The sequence below is a fragment of the Manis javanica genome, chromosome 3 (genome assembly GCF_040802235.1).
Source record: "Manis javanica isolate MJ-LG chromosome 3, MJ_LKY, whole genome shotgun sequence".
Lineage (NCBI taxonomy): Eukaryota > Metazoa > Chordata > Mammalia > Pholidota > Manidae > Manis > Manis javanica.
Window position 1 is genome coordinate 8,594,567 of NC_133158.1, and position 22,692 is coordinate 8,617,258.

The window sequence follows — 22,692 nt, forward strand, 5'->3', positions numbered from 1 at the left end:
CTCAAAAACTCTTTCCTAAGTATGAGAACATCATTGAACCCAGAGTGGGGTGGGGTGGGGGGGAAGCTAATTAATTGTCTCACTGAAACATTCTTTCCGTTTTGAAAACGTCAACTGGGGAGCCCATGGACTCTGAGCCCAATGTCAAATGGTGGGTGAAAGAGATGCAAGTTCAACAATAAATATCATCAGCAATATAATAGTTCTCTCCAGCCCTTAGGGCCAAACGACCTGTATTTTAGCAAGTCGATTTTGTTCTTGCATTATGTTAAGCCAAGCAATTGTTTCCCATGACATGCTTGAACCCACAGTTGCTCTATGAAATTCATGGTTGAATTGTCCAACTGCTGATTGGTATTCTCATTTGCTTCAGTAATAGTCACTTCCTTCATCAGTAATGGGTTTTATATACAGTGCACAATCACAACCATTCAATGTCAGCCATAAACATTTGATGAATGGTCCAATACAGTTATGAGAGTTGCTTATTTAAGACACAGCCAGGGTAAGTCTTACTGGGTCAATGAGACGATGGCCCATGGCACTGGGGATGAGTATTTCCCTCCCCTGCATTAGCTGCCCGTGATCTTTTATCCAAGGACTCATTTATGTCATTACCATAATCTTCATCAACTTGTCAAGATAATGGAGGGCCTACTGCGTTCAGAGAAGGCGTCACATAACTCATGGAAATTTAAGGAACATAGGTATAGAAAGGGTTGGGGAGCAACAGATAATAAGCTCTGTATAGAGAACCGTAAGGAAAGGGCTTTATACAAGATTCTCTCTTACAAAGGGTAGAGCTTGAACTCAGCCTTGTGCGAGAGAAGAGAGACTCATCCTCTGAAATGGGGAAGATAAATTAGTGAACAAAAGACATAAAGACAAATCCGGGACAGGGAGCTGCAGGAAGAGCAGGTGAAGATAAACTCAGAGAAGATAATCAAGGTCAGAATGAAAGGAAGAGAAGGGCCTAAGCCTGCTTTCAGTCAATCCCTCATCTGTGTTGTTACGGACACCCAAGTCTAGCTTTCAGGGTAGGCAAGTTCCTTATCAGCTTTGACACATGCCCACGAGACTTGCTTAGCAATCAGACAAGGTTTATAATCACTTTGCCAAATCTTTCCGGTGTGCCACAATTTGCTGCCATCTGCACACTGTTTTCTTACCAATAGATTCCATTCCATAAATGCTCCATTGACTCAACCTCAAATGGCTGATATCACACCAGAATCTCACCAATGGAGCTATGAGGAAATAAATGGATTCTCTGTAATGTACGGTGTTGTCTCCTTTTACATGACGTGCAAACTAGTAGGGAACTTGAAGTTCTGCTAGCCCCACACCTTATTCTTTTATGAATTTATTCATTTAACAAGTATTTACTGAAGACCCTCTCTATGCCAGATTAGATCCTATTATCAGGGCTTAAAATACAACTGGGGGTGCAGGCAATGAATAATAAGTTGTGTCAAGTGTGGTAAATATTAACTAGGAAATACACATGGTAATATGAGAGTTACTGTGAAGGGGATAAGGGATCAGCTATCTTAGACAGGGTGGGGGGTTGAATGCTAAGGACTCTGGGAGGACTTGATACCTGAACTGAGGTTTTGATGAAGATATGAAGCCATAGGATGGGAAAGAGAAGATGGAAGAACTTATAGGTAAAGAGAATGACATGTGTAAAAGCCCTGAGTGGGAACAAAACTAATATATTTGATTAAAGCAAACAGTGAGAGAGAATGAGACTAAGAGGAGCTGGGGAAGGGTGCCAGACACACTAATGGAGTTAAAAGAACCCACCCAGAGCCACAGATTTTAAATGAATAAGGAGGTAAAATGGATATTACAGATAAGTGGCATGTACAGGGGACTAGATGGTTCTGGGGACCAGTGACATTTGAGGTGTAGAGAGAAGAAATAGGCAGCGGTCTCAAACTCAAATGCCTTCGGCAGTCAAGCAGGAACCGTAAATGAGTGAGGTGAGCCTTGGTAAGATAGGGAGTGGTGGGAAATGTAGTCACTTGGAGAATGAGTGATGTGCCTAATAGTATTCAGACTCATTAAAAAATCCTTTGCAGGCAAAATCAAGCACACCATTAAAAAACACTTTGCTAGCAAAATAAAACATGTATGAGGCGGCACACAAAGCCCAGGACCATCAATATGCAACAGCGAGCTGCAGGACAAGGAGGAAGTAGCCTGGGAATGGGAAAAAAAAAATCAATGGAGTGTGTTCTCACAGAAGTCCAAGAAGAGGTATGCGTTCATTTCCAAGAACAAAACAAAAAGTATTTGTTTCATTAGGCAGTGATCCAAATGCTGTACTACTAACAATAGCAAAAAAGCAAACAAACCCACACTGTTAGTTTCTGAGCTTGCAGAGCCAGAAACGGAAGTAATGATTAAATGGGCCAGATTTGTAAAGACAGGAATCGTCAAGCCATGCAGTCCTCCCGAGACTGGGTTTCGAAGTTCTCCTGAACCATCACGACCGTCGGCTCTCTGCTTACGTGGCTGCAGGAATGGGAAGCTCACTGCCCTCGCCTCGCTCCCCCTCCCAGCACCGTGAGTGTCAGGATTTCTGTCGGTGCTGGTACCTGCCTCCTTGCAGCCTCAAATGCCAGATCTTCACTTAGAGCCACACAGAACGTGGTACCCTTTCCCCTGACCAGTCCTCAGTCAGTTAGAAACAGTGACCCTCTCCCCACCTTCCCTCTGAAAGTCTTCACTTCTCCAGGCAGAACAGCTCCATCTCCAGCCTCTCCCCACATCCTTGTTCCCAGACTCTGCTTCCCAACCCCCTTTCTGTGAGGCCTTCTCCAGCACCCAGGGGGCAGACAACATTCCCAGCCAATTTATAATCCGGGGCTTCTTAAGGCGTTGCTTTCTATTTCTGCAGCAGTAGGAATACAATTATATTTTATCGAGCTCGGTCTCCTGATGTCCCTGTTCCCCCACATCACCAAGGCAGCCTGTTTGTTGTACTACATGGACACATGCATAATCACCACTGAGTGCTTCTATCAACATACAGAATGCGGTCCCTATCAGGCCATCATTTCTGATTAAGATCACTCAGTCTCATGTATATTACATCTTGTACCAATAATGCCTGTGCAATGCTTCGTGCTTCTGGTGCTGTTTCCTAGACATTATCTTATTACACACCTAAACCGGAGAAGGATTTCTGTACAAAGAGGAAGGTGAATCTGGGAATGAGTGGCTCAAAGCAGAGGGAAAATTGGACATCAGACCCCTGAAAAAAGTACTGAATGGGAGCATCCGAATCTCCACTTACCTGTCATTGCTAAGTTTTTAAGGAAAACAGAATTAATAGTGATAATAAGAACAGAAACAGCTACCTATGAATAATGCTTACTATGTACCAATTCCTGCAGTAAGCTTTTTGGGGTCTGTACGCTGTATGTCACACACAACAATCTTTTCAGGTACATGTATTTATTATCTCCAGTTCAAAGATGAGAGAATTAAAAGACCACGGTTAAGTGATTTGCCCAATGTCACACAATTAGTAGGTATTGCTGGGATTGGAACCTAATTCTGCCTGTATCCAAAGCCCAGTCTCCTCAGAGTCTTAAACCACAATCTCCATTAGTGGTACCGTCTATACCATATGTGACTTACAGCTGATTGAAAAAAAGGAAAAAAAACTCTCTTACAGTAACAACTTCCTGAGATGCTTCTCCAAATGGGTAGGAGAGTAGGGACGTGTGTTGCTTTGTTTGTGGGACTACAGATTTTGTGTCGGTAAGCCCGTAAGGACGACAGAGTAAGGGAGGAGAGAAGGGCCACGAACCAAGCTCAGTGTTGGACATTGTGGCTCAAACTGGGCTGAAATGGAGCCCTGAGCTGTTGTCATCATGCATTTGGAATATAAATAAGATTTCAGGGCGACAGTTCAGCCTATGAAAACAATGTTTTCAAGTACATTTAATACCACTTTAACAGTATTCACTTGTATATAAATCATGTGCTAATTTATTCATTAAAATAGTTTGTACTTGGCAACATTTTATTAACCTTAGTTTATGCTAATAAGATCAGTACTTATATATTTTTAAAATGCATCTCTTCATAATAACTCCATAATTCTGATTTTCTTCCAGCTCGAACTAAGCCCTTACTAACCCCAAACCACATCCCACATCCAATGACAATGGATTCAGATTACAGTATTATAGTTCTAGATTTGAGAAAGCATAAATTTGGGAGAAAGCCTATTCTCAAACCTAGCATCAGAATCTTCTGAAGATTCTTATACTTGCATAATTACTGACTCCTAAGTGCCTCTACAATCCACTGGACCAGAATTACCAGGGATGGAATCTCCTGCAAATTGAGATTTGCAGCAGTTAGTCCACAGACCAGCACTTAAGGACCAATGACTAGAGCATTTTCATCCTACACAGGGTCTACCGCAACTCTTGGAAAACACAGGAAGTACCAAATAGCGAGGGATACCCCAGAGGTGTGATCGCCAGTCACCTCACAGGATCCAATGAGCACCAGAAAAATTCATTGCAAGTCTCATTATTAACTGCTGACCTTTCATTCTTAATTTTCAGGGTGTGAGTAGTCTTATACCCAGTCACTACAAAGAAAGCCTAAAAATACAAAAAAGATGCATAAATACAAAAAAGCAAAGTCCTATAATACAAAAAAAGTTATATCTGATCCCTGCAAACTGAGTCGGGATAGTCATAGCCATACGGTCAACAACCAAAATTAAAAATTTACTTCACATATCATTCTCAAAGGGTTAGAACAGGAAGTCATATAAATGGCTAAAATGGCAACTCTCTCCTATTCGACACCAGGGGTAGACATTGCTAATCAATCATAATGCTTCTCCTTGTATCCAGAAACAGCCTCTCAGCCTTTACCAACCAAGCCCTCCAGGGCACCACCACCATCTGATCAGCTCTTACAAAATTATTTGCCCTTCCCTGGCTAGAACAAGTAGTTAAACAGAAGTGATATTATCCCAGAATTTAAAAATAATCCCACTTATTTTTTTATCCCAGCATATACATTATAGGTTATATGCTACAAATAAGTGCAAACAGGTACATGAAGGTTCTCATGCAGACCAGACCCTAGGAGATCACACGGCTCTTGCCAATTCACCTTTGTACTGGTTTCACGTTTGTATCTTTGAATGGAAGTACCCAGAAACCAGTTAACCAAAATGTATACAATACATGGGTTATGCTCATATCATTCAAACCAAACCTAGTTTCTGCTTGACTATAATTCAGAGCTCCACTTTGAGTAAATGCTGGTAGACCAGACAAACTGAGTTCCAAAGTTTTTAAAAAATTAAATGCAGTATTTCACTAAACAATAATCTATCAATCTGCTTCATTTCCATGGGTGACACCACATATATTCTCCTATGGAGACTCTGGGACATCTCTACCCAATAGTTAGCATCTTGGTAAATAACAGGGCAGAAATCGCAAGAATACTTGGTTTCTGCAGAGTTTCATTTGAAGAAGAAAAGCATTCTATAACTCATTTGTCTTTGGTTCCCATATGGCCATCCTTGGCCCCTTGGCTTCTACCACCGCTACCCAAGTCATATTCGGTAGAATCCTATTTAATACCATAAATCCTGGGTGACACCTTATTCATCAAGTTGATTTTTTATCACACTGACAGCCCTTGTGATCAAACAAAAATCCGAAAGAGCAGACCCACCTCATCATAGATGCTGTCATTCCTCTGAAAGTCTCCAGCCTTCCTTGGAAGAACGTGGATGTGAACGTGCTGAAAATGGAAAAGAAAGAAAAAATAAAATGTGATTATCTTCCCATGTATTTCTAGGCTTGACAGCAAAGCTCTCATGAAACCCAATTATTCCATGTGGGTTCCTGTTGGATTATTTTTCAGAGGAAGATGATGTTCACCGCAGTGACTGTATCTGAAATCTGCAGAGACTGGAGAGGCGCAAAACAAGAGAGAAGAACTTGGCGGCATCTATGAGAGCTGGAGTGAGATGCCAGAGTGCTTCAGGGGCTCGGTGGAATTATTCAAAGTTGTCAATCCTGGTTGTATTTAGCCGGAGCTTTGGGATGACAGCACGCCGTCAAAGGTGACCACAGAGACTCTGCGTCTGACACGAAGCAGAATTGGGTAACAGGCAACTGCCTGAGTGCAGAGCAAAGGCTTGAGGGCAGGAAGGAGCAAGGGTCAAATGACAGAATTTGGGCTTCCGTAATAATCACACCATGGCAATAGGAAGAGTTCTCATTCGTTAAGCTTTTATTTACTATGGTAAGAAAGCTCTGTACTTGGCATTTATCTCACTCAATGCTCTGAATAGCCCCATGAGGCAAGTTCTACTATGATCTCCATTTTATGGATGAGGAAATAGACCCTCCAGGGGGTCAAGGCCCTACAAGAAGTGGTAGAGTCCCACCGGCAGCCAGGCCACCTGTCTCTGGCCCCAGCGTTCCTCATCAGCACATGCACTGACTCCGGGATGCTAATCCTGTAAACGGCCCCTTTCTCTAGTCTACTAAAACACCCAGGTAATACACAGAGCAGTGCCGTTACGCAGAGATCATGAATCAAGGCACATAGCGTATCTAATTCAATATATTCTTCAAGGCTAAACTGCCATTTGAAAGTTTTACTTTCCAAATAGCCTCTATTGTACCTCAGCTGAAGTTAAACCTCATTCCTGCCCTTGAGCTGTGTTCCTGCGTTTATGACAAACCATGGGGAGGAATGTGAAAATGAAAAGCCTAAATGCGGACAGGCAGACAAAGAATCAAACCTAGTCCCGGGTCACGCCCACCCTTCCTGATTACGGTGATCAGGCTCCGAGCCCCCAACGGGCCCCCCCCTCCGGAGAAGGTGAGATTAAGTGTCCCTGGGGCTGGGCTGCATGAGGAGGGGAAAATGATATGCTATTAGGGCGGAGGCAGGGAACAAGGCGGTCCGAGGTGAATGAAGCAGAGAGGAGCTTTGCTTCAGCTGCTGAGCACACAGTCCCTAAAGAGTGGTATGTTTTTGCCAGAATATTCTCTGGTGAATGAGGAAGCCAGTCGTGATTCCTCAGCAGCGGGATGAGTGTGTGCTAAAGTAACACAGACTGTGTGAGCATAGGTACACAGGGAGAAAGACAGAGAGGGAGAAATAAATCACAAACTGCCCAAAGGAGCCGAATTCTTAGGAGAGAGCAGTACAGGACAGGCCCAGGCTGAAACTGATGGAAGGACCTGGCCGGCTGACTGAAAAGCAAGGCGAGGAAACAAGCACAAGGAGACAGCCCACCTCGGAAGGGGCCTTCGAGAAATACTGGCTTCCTACCATTTGCAGCAACATGGATGGAGCTAGAGGGCATTATGCTCAGTGAAATAAGCCAGGCGGAGAAAGACAAGTACCAAATGATTTGTACCAAGCTCTCCTCGCCCGCGGTCATCAGCAGCCGGGTGTCCACCATAGCTCTACCCACCGCCTGCGCGCCCGCCGGCACCCACTGCCTCATCTCTGGCTGGGGCAACACCCTGAGCTCTGGCACCAACTACCCGGAGCTGCTGCAGTGCCTGGACGCCCCGCTCCTGAGTCAGGCCCAGTGCGAGGCCTCCTACCCTGGGCAGATCACCGACAACATGGTCTGTGCTGGCTTCCTTGAGGGAGGCAAGGATTCCTGCCAGGGTGACTCTGGCGGCCCTGTGGTCTGCAATGGTCAGCTCCAAGGAATTGTCTCCTGGGGCTATGGCTGTGCCCAGAAGAACAAGCCTGGGGTTTACACCAAGGTGTGCAACTTTGTGGACTGGATTACTGAGACGATAGCTGCCAATAGCTAAGCCCCAGCCTTCTGACGTTCCTATGCTAATAAAGTGGGTTTGCCACAAAAAAAAAAAAAAAAAAAAAAAAAAAAAAAAAAAAAAAAAAAAAAAAAAAAACGGAACAAAGGAAAACTGAAGGAACAAAACAGCAGCAGACTCACAGAACCCAAGAATGGACTAACAGTTGCCAAAGGGAAAGGGACTGGGGAGGACAGGTGGGAAGGGAGGGAAAAAAAGAAAGGGGGCATTACGATTAGCATGTATAGTGTGGGGGGGGGCACGGGGAGGGCTGTGCAACACAGAGAAGACAAGTAGTGATTCTACAGCATCTTACTGCGCTGATGGACAGTGGCTGTAATGGGGTTTGTTGGGGGGGGGACTTGGTGAAGGGGGGAGCCTAGTAAACATAATGTCTTTCATGTAATTGTAGATTAATGATACCAAAATTTTAAAATAATTAAATCAAATTAAAAAATAAATTAAAAAAAAAATCATATTGCAATAAACATTCCATAAATTAAGAAAAAAAAAGGAAATCTTGGTTTCCAAATCCTGCAGGCCTGCCTGCCTCCTTTTTTTTCCCCTCTTTTCTTCCATTTCTCCTTCCTTCCTCACTCCCCTCTTTCCCTTTATTCTACCCATCCATCAATTGATGGATCCATCTATGCACACATCCATCTTTCATCTCCCCTGCACTTACTAATAATCAAGTAATGCAGACGCATGCTCTACAGTCAAACTGCCTAATGTGAACCCTGTCCATACCGCTTACTCCGTGGCCTCGCCTCGTGAGGCCTGTGCCTCAGTAGCCTCATCTCTAAAGAGGCAGCAGTTTCTACCTCACAGAGTTGTTCCAGAGATTCAAATCTAGTAAGTGTGTGCTCAGCAGGCTGCATAGGACATAGTATTCAACACAGGGATTGCAGTAGCGTCCCTCTTATTTTTTATTTATTTTTATTTATTTATTTATTTTTCTTATCTCTTTTATTAACCTGCACAGCAGAGAACATATTCAGACATCTGCAGCGAGGCTCACACATCAGCAGGGAGATACTGAAGAAGTTCCTGGAATGGGGCATGGTTAAAGTTGCTCTGTTCCTAAAGTTTGTTTCTGTCACTTTGACTACTGGTTCTCAAACTGGGGCAGGCACCTGGGGTTTGGTGAATTGCAGATCACTAGGCGCCCCAAATTTGCCTTTCTAATAAATTCTGGGTCAATGCCAGTGTTGGTATCCTGGGGCCATATTTAGAGAACCACTGGCTTCTACCTGCTTCCTGACCCCCTCTCCTGCCAAATGTGCTAATGTGGGCACCAAGGTCACTTATTGTTAGACCTGCCCTATTGCAGTATGGGACACTCATTACGGAATGCTTCCCTAGCTTTCCTGCACGCTGGTCAGCCTCCATGCCTTCAGCTGGGGGACATGCCATTTGTTGCCCACCAGTGACATATGGCCGGCAATGAACTTACGTTAGGGGAAACTTCTGGGTCCCTACTCATCTCCTGCTTACTTTTCTTTACCTTGCTCTCCTGTGTCGGTGTTCAGGGCTATCTCTACAGGCTCTATTACCACCTAGTCCTGGAAATGTCTCTCTTAATCATCAGTGACCACTTGAAATTCACTATGACATTGATGACAGCACACAGTTCATTGTACAGGTGATTTTCCCCAAGGGCATAGATCTCAACCCAGTCTGATATCTTGACATAAATTCTTATGTGAAAGACTGATCATAAAATCCTGACAACCCAATGGACTTATCAGAAAAGGCATATGATGATAAAGCCAGCTCAGCACATCACTGCTGTGAAAGACTTCCATTGCTGTGACCTCCCCAATAGCATGGCATTCTGAGAAGGAACCTATGAACAGCACACAAAAGGGTAATTTGACATGACCTGTTCTTAGCGAATTCATCCTGAGCCTTGGTGACCGCAGCTTTCCTTGGTGATCCCGATTTTGCTAGAGTTTTGAGCAGTTTGGTGGCTTGAGTTGTAAGAGTACCTCAAAACATCCATGACACATTCCACAGCCAACATTTTTCATGGGCAAGTAAAATATCACAATGCTCATCAGTATATTAAAGTATCTGAGAAGACCCACACGGAAGACACGTGGTTAAGTTTGTTTGTTTAGCAATCTGGAAACCTATCTAACTACAGAGATCTCAGCTCTTTATCCATATACCATCTATTTACATTTTTCTAATACATTTATTCATGCAAAACTATATATAACCAGGTGTTATTCTAGGAACTAGGGGTATAGTAATGAACAAGGCAAGCCTTCCCTGCCCCCAGAGAGCCGCATCCCAATGGGCAACGCAGGAAACAAACAAGTAACTACATACACATCAAATTTCATTTCAGATGGAGATAAGTGTCATGAAGAAAACTATAGCAGGAAGAGCTAAAAATTCAGATTTGGGACAGTTCAACATCTAGAGTCGAGGAAGAGAAGTCAGATTCAGGCTAAGGATACAGTGAGGAAGGAGGCAAATCCAGAGAGGGCAAGTGCTAACGCTGAGACAAGAAGGAAGTTCAAGAAGAGGGTATGATCAACAGCACCAGCAATGTTCAAAAGCTTGAGTTGGTTTCAGTGGAACTGAGGGAATAAAGTCTTAACTGGAAAGTGCATGAAAAGATGCTTGACATCATTAGTCATTAGTGAAATGCAAATCAAAACCCAATCGAGATATCACTTCACACTGAATAGGATGATAATAAACACCCCCTCCCCCCACATATACACACCAAGAAGGGTTGGTGAGAATATGGAAAACTGGAACCTTCACATGGTGAGGATGTAGAACAGTACCACTGCTGTGGAACGTGGCTCTGCACTTCCTCAGAAAGTTAAACATGGCGTTACCGTATGACCAAGACTTCCACGCCTAAGTACCCACCCAAGAGATCAGAAGACTTGCTGCACGTAGTTATAGCAGTATTATTCACAAAGGCCGAACAGGGAAAGCAGGCCAAATGCCCATCAGGTAATGAATGGATAAACAACAGGTGAGCTATCCAGACAACGGACCGTGACTCGGCCATGAGAAGGAATGAAGTACTGGGGAGCGGAAGAGTTCTGCTAAGTAAATGATTCTTTGTGAAAGAAGCCACACACGAAAGGCCAGGCACTGTATGATTCCATGTAAATGAAACGTTCAGAGTAGGCCAGTTCAGAGACAGCAAGTAAATTAGAGGTTGCGGAGGCAGAAGGCGGAACGACTGCTAATGGGCATGAGGTTTCTTTTTGGGGTGATGAATATATTCTGGAAGTCGTGATGGTTGCATAACTGTGTAAATATATTAGAAAAACATGGAATTGTATACTTTTAAAAGAGTTTTATGGTATGTGAATTATATCTCAATAAAGCTGTTAAAAAACTGGCAGCAGATTTAAGAGAGTGTGGAAGGTTAAGAAAGAGAAATAAATAAGCACAGACAACTTTCCAAAGAAAAGGAATTTTGCACACAAAAAAAAAAGATTCAATGGCAGTAGCTGTAGAGGAGGGAAGACATCACTTCTTAGGAAATATTGGGTTGAGTTCTTGAGTCTGCTAGTTTCTACAATTACAATTATTATTCTTGGTAGTATTAACTATTATTGTTAGCATTTATTGAACTCTCACTACATGCCAGTGCCGGGGCTGATTTAAATCATTATTTCTACTAACATTTATCATAACTCTGAGAGGTAGTTAATAAGTGGATCACCACGTCTGACAAAAGACACCCAGAGAGGCTCAGTGACTTGCCCAAGCTCCTGCAGGGAATGCTGGGAGCTGTAGTCTGACCCTGAGTCTGTCACGAGGCACCAGCGTACTTGTGCTCAGCCACCAAACAGTATCACCTCTCACGGGGCTTCCCTGCTTCTCCCGACTCCCAATCCAAGGATCTCTCCTCCATGTGGTGTCCTGACGCCTCTCCCAAGCTCTGTGGTTTCTCAGTAATGTCTCTGACCCCATCTTCATGTCCATCCGTGATCACGAGATGGAATTTGCCTTTCACTAGAAACTTAGATTCACTTCAAGCAAGGGTGTTATCTCTTGAGTTCCATTTGCACCCTACTTCCTCCTGGGGGGGGGAGCCATGCCCCATAAAACACAGAGTAACAAAATAGTACAGTGTCGAGGCTCTTTTTCCCCCCTTGCTTACTAAGTTTATGTAATTTTTCACCATGCAGTAGATCCACCCTTTCCTGGTTCATCTGCTTGAGCAAATTTTAGTCTTAAAATCCCTTTCTGTTGTCTCTAGGTTTTTCTCCAAATGTAGGATCTCCCTGAGGTTTAATACCCTGACAACAGTTTTACAGGCCCTGCCTCATTTGTACTACCGTGGTGTTTCCTTCTGTTTTTTAAACATTATCTACTTCACCCCATACTCAGCTGAGGGTGTCCAGTGTAGTCACAATGGTGTGTTCCGCCCTTGAGAGTACATACCGTAATCCCGTTTACAAGGGATAAAATCATGGCAGGAGAAAGGGGCAGGGAAGGCTACAGAGAGAGCTACCCTGCTTCGTAAGTGTGTCCTCTGACCTCCGGCTGCCCGGTGAGAACCCCTCTATCTCAGATCAGTGACTAATAATAGAAAGCAAGTCTCAGTCTAAAAAAATAACCAAACACTGCTGCGGCAGGCAGACAGTGGCCTCTTCCTGGGTGTCCATATCCTAATGCCTGGGTTCGTGAAGATACTAGCTCACACGGTAAAGGAGAAATAGGTAGTAGACCGATTAAGGTTGCTAACCAGCTGACCTTAAAATGGGGAGAGCACGGACGATCCTGGATTGTCTGCTTGGGTGCACTGTGGTCCCGAGGGTTCTTAAGACTGGGAGAGGGTGAACATCATCAAAATGTAAAACTTGATGCTTCGTGGGATACCATCAAGAAAGTGAAAAGGCAATCCACAGAATGGGGGAAAACTTTTGCAAACCATACATCTGATAAGATACATGTATCTAGGATGTATAAAGAACTATTAGAACTCAGTAATAAAAAGACAAATATCCCCATTAAAAAAGAGGCAGAGGATGGACAGGCATTTCTATGAAGAAGATGCACAAGCGGCCGATAAGCACACAGAGCTAGCAGGCCATCTTTTTCTGGAACTTCGCAAGAGCCTGCGCCCTTCCCTTCCTGTCTTCTTTGCTTTGCCCCCTTACAGGCAGATGAGAATACTTGCAATCAACAGAACTAAGACTCCCCAGCATGAAACACACCGCTAGTTAGGGTGCCATATAATTTACTGTCCAAAGCGGGACGCTGGGAGCGACAGGGGGCGCTGTTGAACTACACTGACTATAACGGTAACTACACTGGTCAGTTTCTAACTATAAGCCCAAATCTGGGCTGTTCCAAATAAACTGGGACATACATGCAGCCAAATATTAGTTATTTAATTGGGAAAGATGGGACTTGACATCCCCTTAGCCTGGCTTAGAATCCCACCTCTGCCACTTTGATCAGTTTGGTGACCTTGGCCAGTATACTTACTCTCAGTAAACCTCAGTTCCCTCATCTAGAAAAACAGAGGAAGTTACAGTTGTCATTTCTTAGTGTTTTAGTGAGGATGTAATACAATACAATATCATCCTGTGCACAGTTATTAGCATAGAATGCACATGAATGATAGCTAATGTTTAACTGATAATGACTTAACATTGGGTGGGCGAATGGTGTGGCAGTACTATAAACGTGTAAGTAAGTAAAGACTGTTATCTCATGACAGAGAAATAATTATATGATGTACCAGTGTTCTCTCTACAGATAAGAAATGGACTTAATTTGGGGGATTCTTCAACAACCAATGAGACAGCCCACATCTCTCTCAACACCAAGCCTGCCTAATTCATATTGTTCATCTAAGAGTCTCAGAATAGTAAGGGAGGGATGTATTTCCACATCTTTTACCCAGATTATATAGTCAAGCCACCAAGTATAGGAGAAAAGAAGCCCAGGACTTCTTTTTGAGACAGAAGATGGTTCTATTTGGTGAAACAGGATGTTCTGCCCTTTGGAAGTCAGGGAGGAGTGGGAAGTGGACACCAGAAATTTGTACTAATGTGAGAGTCAGAATCTACTGGGGACCAAATGGGTGAAAAGCTAGAGGTGAGATAATGGGGAGACGGTGCTAATTCCTCATGCCCGATGTTTCTCTCCATGTGGCAGTAGCTCTGCTACCATTTCGTATGTTTAATTCACTTTGTAAAGGAAAATGGAAGACGCCACTTAAAATGTAATTGTCTCTCGCTGTCCCTGTCTGAGTCTATTACACAAACAGTAGGGAGATTCCTCATTTTGTTGAGTTTATTGCAGTAGGACTTAAAAAAGGAGGAGGAGAAAGAGACCCGCTTTCTTAACTGATACTGATTTCCTTGCCCGCAGAGCCAGTAGTTTTTAAACAAGGTGGGTACATTCTCCCAAGGGGCATTGCCATCGTATAAACACGTCATTCAAACAGGAAAGGTGATGGCACTTGAACAGTCGCTGCCATTTCCTGCTCGGGGTGAACAGCCCATGTGCCCTTCACCTTGTGTTTTTCCTCTCACTTGCAGTCAGTGCCTCCTGGACTTCACAGAGACACATGATAGAAAAGGCACGTTTCTTTCCTGTAGGCACTGCTTTGAATTTGGGCAATGGGTAAGGAAGCGGATCTACTTGTTATGTCTTCATCTGGTTCTGAATTGTAGTGAAAGAGCCCTGCAAAATGAACATCATCTCGCGTGAGCCGGGACTCCCTGAGGGCGGCGAGCCACGGGGGTTTGCGGTGTGGGTGACGGGGTGAATTGACTGGCCAATGGATGCCTTGCCCCTAGCTCGTGTTTACCCCATTCTCTGGGCCCCTGCTCTTGTGTGGGAGGGACTGCAGAAGAGCCTGCCCATCACTTCCACCCTGTGAGCTCAAAGCCAGAAGGAAGACAAGCACACTCAGGCTCCCAATCCAGTGATGCTTGATGCAACCTCATATTCTATCACTGGCCTTTACTTGACTCGGAAAGACCTTAATTTTTAGAAGATTTGGAATTTAAAGCTGTCTGGTCACTAAAAGACCCTCTAAAACCTCACTGTGGTTTGGAGCTATACATCATCCCAACCGTGATGCGTAAATGATGTACTGCACCCACATATCATGAGGGCGCCGTCCCTCTCCTGATCTATTATTATGATCCACAACTGAGCACCACCAGTGATGTGTGGCTTAAAAACACAATCGGTGAGCCACAGGACTCTACACTAAAGAAAAAACTTTTTTTTTTCCTAAAGTTCCTCAACATGAATGGGACAATCTGGGCACATGGAAAATACTGTATTCCTTACATTTCATCAAAGGCGCGTGAGCTGCTTCGGTCTTGCCAGTGTTCTAAAAGGAACTCATTGACAAGAGGGTCAGAAACCATCACTGTACCTGTGCTTCCAACAGACCAGTTTTTCTTCCTGGGCTGGCCATGTCAGGGTGTCCTCCAGGCCCTGTGAGTAACCGTAGTTCCAGCGACACGTATTTCGCAACTAAGGAGCCGGCGGTGTTTTCACACTGACCCTAAACCGAGTAGCAGAAGGTGAGGCCTCCTCAAACCAAGAAAGACAGAATCCATCCCTGAAGGAAACACAGGCTTTAGGTTTGGCGATGACCCAGAGCAGAATATCTTTAGCAAGATCACTGCAGAATGGAGCCTTCCGGTGTAGAGCTACAGTTGTGTAACCGAGTAATAATAAAATTTACTTGGTGTTTAGGTTACCCCAGCACTGGTCTCATTATTTCCCATAATCCATACAATAACCTTATGCATTAGAATACTGGTTTTTTATTCCATTTGAGAGATGAGGCAGGGAGGGAGAAATTACAGATGAAGAAACTGGGGCTTAAGCAGGTGGTGTGGGTACATTTTTCTCAATGCAAAGCCCAGCTTTGGCACTTATTATTGGTACTCTGGTGCAGTTAAACGCAGCCTGGCAGAAATTATAAGCCCACTGCCTCATATGCTGCTCACGCTTAGGATATTAAGCATTTCTGCAATAGAGGCCTAAGAAAGCACAGATTTCTTATAAATTGGAGATCAATCTTGTACAAATGTGATGTATTGTCTTTTGGCTCATGATTAGTTTTAGTGGCATAACAGCCTCAGGTTCTTCAAACTGTCCAGCAAGAAGAGAGAAGAATGTATGATGGCTGCCCTTAAAGAAGCTGACAGACTGAAGCGAGACCTAGGAAGCCGTATCCTCATACACGGCTGTCCCTTCTCTGTCAGGGGGGTGCTCCTGCCCCAAGACAGGCGAAGTCCAGGACAAAGAATCCTCCCGCTCAGCCCCACGTGTGGAGGGCACAGGTTCTCTGGAAAGCTGATGCTGTTTGCTGCTGCGCAGGGAAAGCACCCCAGTGAATCCTCCAGCGAAACGACTTCCAGGAGATACAAAGAAGGTTTCAGCACTGGTCCCCCTTGTATTTATTGCGTCTGCTGTCATTGGAGATGCTGTGCTTACAGTACATATTTTTGGCAGAAAAATTAAAAAGTGTTCTTCCCTCCATGTGGAGCTCCTCTCCCTTTCCTCCTCCCCCAAGGTTTTAAAGACCCCCTCCAGACGCCTCCTCTGCTTGCAGGCCCCTCTGATTCTTTCCATGTACCTCAGTAAGTACTTTTTACTGTCCAGTATTAATAGCCACAGGCCCCCTCCTGCATTAATCTGGAACTCTGGGTTATTCCTCACCATATTATTCTCCTGCCTATTTCCTTCCCCAGCTCCCAGGTTTGTAGCTTCGAGGACACATTGTGTAAATATTCAGTGGGTGGGGGGGTGACTAGCTGTTCTTCGTTGGTTATCTTGCTTTAAACAAAGAAAAAAGGAAAGTGATACCCACAGATTGTCTGGGCGCCTCTTGTCTCCTCCTGCTGGTTAAAACACAAGGATGTGGCCTGGATGAAGCCATTACAATTACATCACACATACCTTTCTTCCCCAATAAAAAACATCTCTGTACCTAAAAGTTTGAAGGTCTTGCCTTTCCAGCTTTGTAAAAACTCCTCAAATATGACTGTGGAGCAAAGAGCTCATCTTGAAAACAATCAGTATCACGCAGACTGCCAAGGTTATGTATTCTTTGTTGAGCATTAACTTTTTAATAAGAGTCATTGGGACGCTCTCTCAGGAGAGAAGAAAAAAAACCCACCCTTTTTTTGGGCAGCTTCTGACCTTCGCAAATTAATTCTACGATGCTCTCTTTGCTAGAAAGGATATCTAGAATATGTTACTTTTTTTTATTTGCACACCATATCAGAACATTCATCTGCAGAGCTATTCCCTCCGGGTGTCTTTCTGCTGGGTTTACAATAAAGGATTTGGATGCAAATGAAACAGTTATGGCATTTTTCCTTGTCTCACCCGTTTTGTGACAAATGCGCATTGCTTCACTGTCTGCCATACACATAATTACAGTTCTTTAATTTATGTTTCAATAAAATGTATAATAATAAACGTTTACTGCTCCATGAATAAACATTCAAATGAAGCCTCTAATGGAGGTTACATGTTTTGAAGCGGCTCTGTGGCTTCCCAGAAATCTTGCCCTCTACTTAATGAGTACGATTTCCATAATCTGTGCATTATTGCTTAAGCCTCCCTTTAGGAACATTGTACAAAGCAAAAGTTTTGTGATATATTATCAGTCCAAAGGGGAAAAAAAATGTTAAAAGGATTAGCAACTTGTCCTGTTAAAGGGACAGGACAAGTTTTCATGTCTCTCCAGAGCCAGTGAGACAATAATTATGGAGATGGTGCTTCCTAATTATCTCAGTCGTCGAGGGTATTGCTCCTGTAGTTTTCACCCTTCATATCTGGTTTAAACAAAAGTGATGGGAACCCCGGAAAGGTCAGCCATGAAGGGCAAGCTTGTGCTAACCCCTTTTAGTGCTAACAAAGGGACAGGAAGTAGACCCACAAATTCAGGGGAGCACAGGATATCGCAACGTGGACACTCCCAGAGGTGGAAGCAGACACAGGCTTTACATACCAGACAGTCTCCATGCAGCAACTGAAACCCAGCAAGATTCTAGGCAGGCTTCAAGTTGACAGTGTCACACATTATTTTCAGTGTGAGTTATTTTGTAGGAAAATTACTTAATGTAATTTTATCTCATTACCATTTCAAAAGGCTCATTTGTCTCAAATAAGTTTCCCGAAGTGGGCTCCAAAAAGCAGGTGCTTTTAAAAATAACTAAGCCTGATGATTTATTTCTCTTCTCTTTGTCCAACAGCAAAGACTGGCTGGTTTAACAAGAGGGAAGGAAAGACGCTAGGAGAAATCAAAGAACAAAGATCCTTTCCTGTGCGATAAGATCCAGATACTCGGCCTCTGCAGCGCGGTGATAAAATGTCACTTCCTGACAAGCCAGCTTGCTTTATGGGTGGGTTGACACACTTGGTTTAGACTTTGTCAGGAGGGACTCATTTTATGTAGTCAGAAGTTGTGTTTCTTTAATATGAATAAATATCGCTGGGCTTTTGTGCAGCATTTTGAGACTGTGCTGTTATTTACCTTTGGAAGTGCAGCAGGCAGCTAAGAGTGCCTAAATGGAATCTCTCCCTATCCCACCATTTTACGGTTTTGCTGTGAATAATTCGGTCTTTGCTTTGACTGTTACTGCCAAGTCTTTCAAATGAACATGATCTCTCTCTACAAGTTGAATGCGAGCTTTTCGCTGTTTCAATATGGCTATTTTCACATACGACTTCAACAAAAATAAAGCATGCAGCATAAATAGAACTTAGTGTGATCCAAATTGTATCATATTTCTCCCTTGGATTTTTTTCACGTCCTGCTTTTCTCTTGGTACATATGCTTTCTTGATTTCTAGTGTTCCTGAATTAGAAAGAAGAATTAGGCAGAACCATCTTTTAGGGGATTATAATTTCCTTCTAACTCAAGTGAGCATGTCTTTATTTCAGAGTTATGCTTTTAGACATGACATCCTCTTTCAGGATGGGCCAAACTTCAATCTATCGGAGCTGCTATTTATCTCTTGCAAGGGTTCTACCCAGATAGGCTGCAGAGAGCATTAACTTCAGAAATGAGAGTCTATTCAAAGTAACCATTGTAAAATATAACAGAAAAACCACCCCCACCCAACCCCCTGCAACCTATGAGCACTGGTTTGATAGATCAGGACAGGACAAATGACTCTGGTTAGGCCAGTGATCCCCAGTTTTATAGGGACCTCCTAAATCATCTCCCAGTTTGCTTCTGGAATGATGAGGCTGGAAGCATCCAGATGGCTGCGTATCATCTCAGCCCGGTTCCCATACAGGGAGCCAGGGAGATTTGTGGGGCTCTGCCGGGTGGCTGTGAACCACCAAGCAATGAAGAGTGCTAAGGCAGGAAGGGCAGAAAAGGAAACCGGCAGTGGGGGGAAGCCCTGGACCCACCCCTCCTTTTCCTCATAATATACTTTATTGTTCAGTGAGACAGAGTGATTTCATAGGCAGCGCCCAGAAATCAGATAATAGGAGAAATCAATACTGTTTCTTCTACGGGGTGATCTCAGTGATTTTCGGTGACTCAACTTTTCCAGTCCAGAATGGAATACTTGCTAACTTCAGTCTCCATGGTTCACCACAGACTGGCCATCAGTGGAAGACACACGGCATGGTATCATTTAGTCCAAACCCTCCTTTTTACAGAGCAAACTACAGGAGAGTCTTAACAATGACTCCAGTTTGCCAGGAATCTGACCACAGCCCCGAGATTTACAGTGTGGACCTTCTAGGAACACTTAACATGAACACTCCCTCAGAGTAGGGGTCAGAAGTGGCTGGGCAATAGGTGCAGTGAAGTGAGTGGTTTATGATGATTTTCCTGTGCCTTTTAACCTTCAAAATCAACTTGGTCAAGAGGGCCATCCAATGATCGACTGCGTATTACTGAAGGTAAGAAACAGATGTCCTGGTGGTGGCTTAGGACGCTGCTGGGCTCTGGCTGCCAGTGTTGGCTGAATTCATTAACGTGATGAACTAACAATCCACCTTTTAAAATTAGTTACATAAGCAGGCCCTGCCAGGCCCATGGCTATGGAAGGTGGGAATCAAATTTTGCGCATGAGCATCATCACACCTTCGTCAGCAGACAGTTGAGGCAGAGATCATCGCAGGTAATGCTGAATGAGTAAGTCTTACAGCCAGCACGGGTGGGAAGTGCTCTCCATGGATATGCAGCCCCAAATTCAGATTTCAGAGCAAGCACAGCTTCTACTTTGAGCCTGGTGACACTGAAGGTTCAGGTCCCTAGCCCTACGTCATGGATTAAGGGTGTATACATTCTGCAGCTGGACCACCAGGTGCAGATCTTCGTCTTGCCACTTACCAGCTGTGGGGCCTGAGACAGCCACTCATCTCGGGGTGTCAGGTTCCTCATTTATAAAACGAGTCTATTTCATGGAGTTACCATGAGGATTACGTGGGTCAGCATCACAAAGTGCTCAGACTAGGGCTTGGAAGTAAGCATGCTGCTACTTGGCCACAAAAAGCTTTAGCTTTTACATTAAATTTTTAAATAAGCAGTCATTAGACTCGTCATCCTCCAACTCTCTTTTAACGAGTTTGATCCTTTTAAAAAATTTATTTTGTTGAAGTCTAATCTATAAATAGGCAGAAGCCGATGTGAGACCCCACACACATACTGGGGTTCAAAAAAGCGCTGGAGCTTCTGCAAAGCACAGGGCAACACCTTTACTTACAGCCCCCTGGGGAGGGAGAACTGGGGCTTGTCCCTCCGGGTACAAATATTCGGGCAATGGAGTGAGGTGGTTGAGTGCCAAGCTCTAAAGTCAGATGAAGCAGGATGAAGTCCCATTCCACCTCTCATTTCCTGATCCTGGGAAAGCAGTTTGAATTCTGCAAGCTTGGGGTTCCATGTTTATAAAACATAGATAATTAAGGACCTGCTGCAAAAGGCTACCAAGAGGATTAAATGAGATAATACATGGCAAGCTCTTAGCACAGCTCCTGCCACCTTAAGGAAATGCACCACGAATGCGAGCTGTTCCTCTAGTTATTATCACCTTCGTTGCTGCTTAACTATTACCTCCTGCTAAGGACCAAAGATGTGTGCATGCCCCTGAAATGCATATGCTGAAGTCCTAACCCGACGTGATGGCATTAGTAGCTGGGTCCTTTGGGAGGCAATCACAGCATGACGGCGGCAGCCCTGTGAGCGGGATGGGTGTGCTTACACAAAGCAGGAGCTAGTGGCTTCCTTCTCTGCCCGTACCATGGGGGGCCGCCAGCAGAGCAGGAAGTAGGCTCTGGGAAGACACCAGCTCTGCACATGTCCTTGTCCTTATTTTGGGCTCCCCAGCCTCCAGACCTGTGAGAAAGAAATGTTGCACAAGCCCCCCAGGCTATGGTGTTCTGTTCTAGGAATGGGCCCCAACACTTCCCTAGCCAGGACATCCTCAATTCCTTATATAAAAGAACCCCTACCGTAACGCAGCCTAGCCACTTTCCCTACCTGAAATTACAATCTGTATTCAGGATTACTTCTTTATTTCTTTGATATATTCACAGCTGTGATCCTAGCATCTGGAATTATGCCTAGTACGTGAGACGCGCAATAGATAAATTGAGAATGGATGGATTAGGAAATATAGAAGGAGGAGGACAGAAGAAGCATCCCTACTCAGTGTTCCAGAGATCGCAAGAAGTCTACTGCACTTGCAACCGGGAGGTACATTTCTTTAAAGGAAGAGCGGAAACGAAATTGGTGGCATGTACTTCTGCGCATGTAGAAGTACACAGTGATTGTTCTCAAACTCTCAACTCTGCTTTAGAGCAGACTAGTTGCTCTGCTGTGAGACCAGAGAACGGGTGGGGGTGAAACACCCTGGCCTGGGGGGAGCCGCAGCAAGCGTCCAGCCAAGCTGCAATGATGCAGCTGGGATTCCAACATCTTCCCCAGCCTCCCCTTTTCTTCTCCTAAAAAGCGCTCACCTCTATGATCTCTCTCTTTCTCTCTCTCTCTCATACTTGGCTTTATTTTGTCCATGCAAAGAGCCCCATGTAATACCACACACGCTCTTTTATCCTAAACCACTCCATAGCCCTCTGCTGTGGGCACTGTGTAGGTAACACCTAGAGTCGGGGTTCTCCACTGGCTTTCTGTCTACTTTGAGGACCTGTGGAACATTTGGATTCAGAACATGTTATGAGTCAGTGGAGAGAGTGCAAGAGGCCCAGAGCTGTGCCCCACGCCCATGACAGTAGGAGGGCTGTGAGCAATGGGGGTTTCTGCAAGGGCTCCGGAAACCCAGGACAGGAAGGCCATCTGACCATGGGATATGGGGGGGCAGGCAGCCCAGTCTCACCTGCAACTGTCCCAGGTGCATGGGGTATGATGCAGTTTGTTCAGGCACGAAGGGCTGCGATGGGGCCAGGAGCTGGATGGGAAAGGGTGTCAAGTGGGAGCAGGTGTGGGACAGTGTGGAGGAGGCCTGCCTCCTTCCATGCCTTCCACGCCTTCCACACGCGCTTACCCTCACCTGCCTGCAGTCCTCCTCCAGCCTCCTAGGGTGCTGCCTGCAACCCAGGCTCCTCTCACCATCTCTGATCTCACAGCCTTGGCCCCAGGAGTGGATCCTGGCGAGCTGTTCACACCCCCACCATCTCAAGGCTGTGGGCCTCGACCAGGCCTCCCTTCAGATTCCGCTCCCCTCCGCCTCTCTGAGCCCCTCACTCCGTCTTACTCTCTGGGCTGCAGCCCCCAGCCCGGCTGTGCATCCATCTGCAGATTTTCAGCCTGAATCTTTGTCTGCAGCCCTCTCCGTAGGCACGGCCTCTCTGTTACTTAGGGAAACATCAGCCTGGGACGCCACCTCCAGAGCTC

At 44.8% G+C, this 22,692-nt stretch overlaps 1 protein-coding gene and 1 pseudogene across 24 annotated transcripts in view; one reads left to right on the forward strand and one right to left on the reverse strand.

The window, feature by feature from the left end:
• FHIT (fragile histidine triad diadenosine triphosphatase) overlaps positions 1–22,692 on the reverse strand; it is a 1,286,968-nt gene that overhangs the window by 151,704 nt on the left and 1,112,572 nt on the right. For all 24 annotated transcript variants that reach the window (XM_073230809.1, XM_073230789.1, XM_073230799.1 and 21 more), the window contains one exon: positions 5,728–5,796. In XM_073230809.1, coding sequence (XP_073086910.1) covers positions 5,728–5,796 — 69 coding nt within the window. The remainder of the gene's footprint in view (positions 1–5,727; positions 5,797–22,692) is intronic.
• Positions 7,362–7,882, forward strand: LOC140848123 (anionic trypsin pseudogene; annotated as a pseudogene).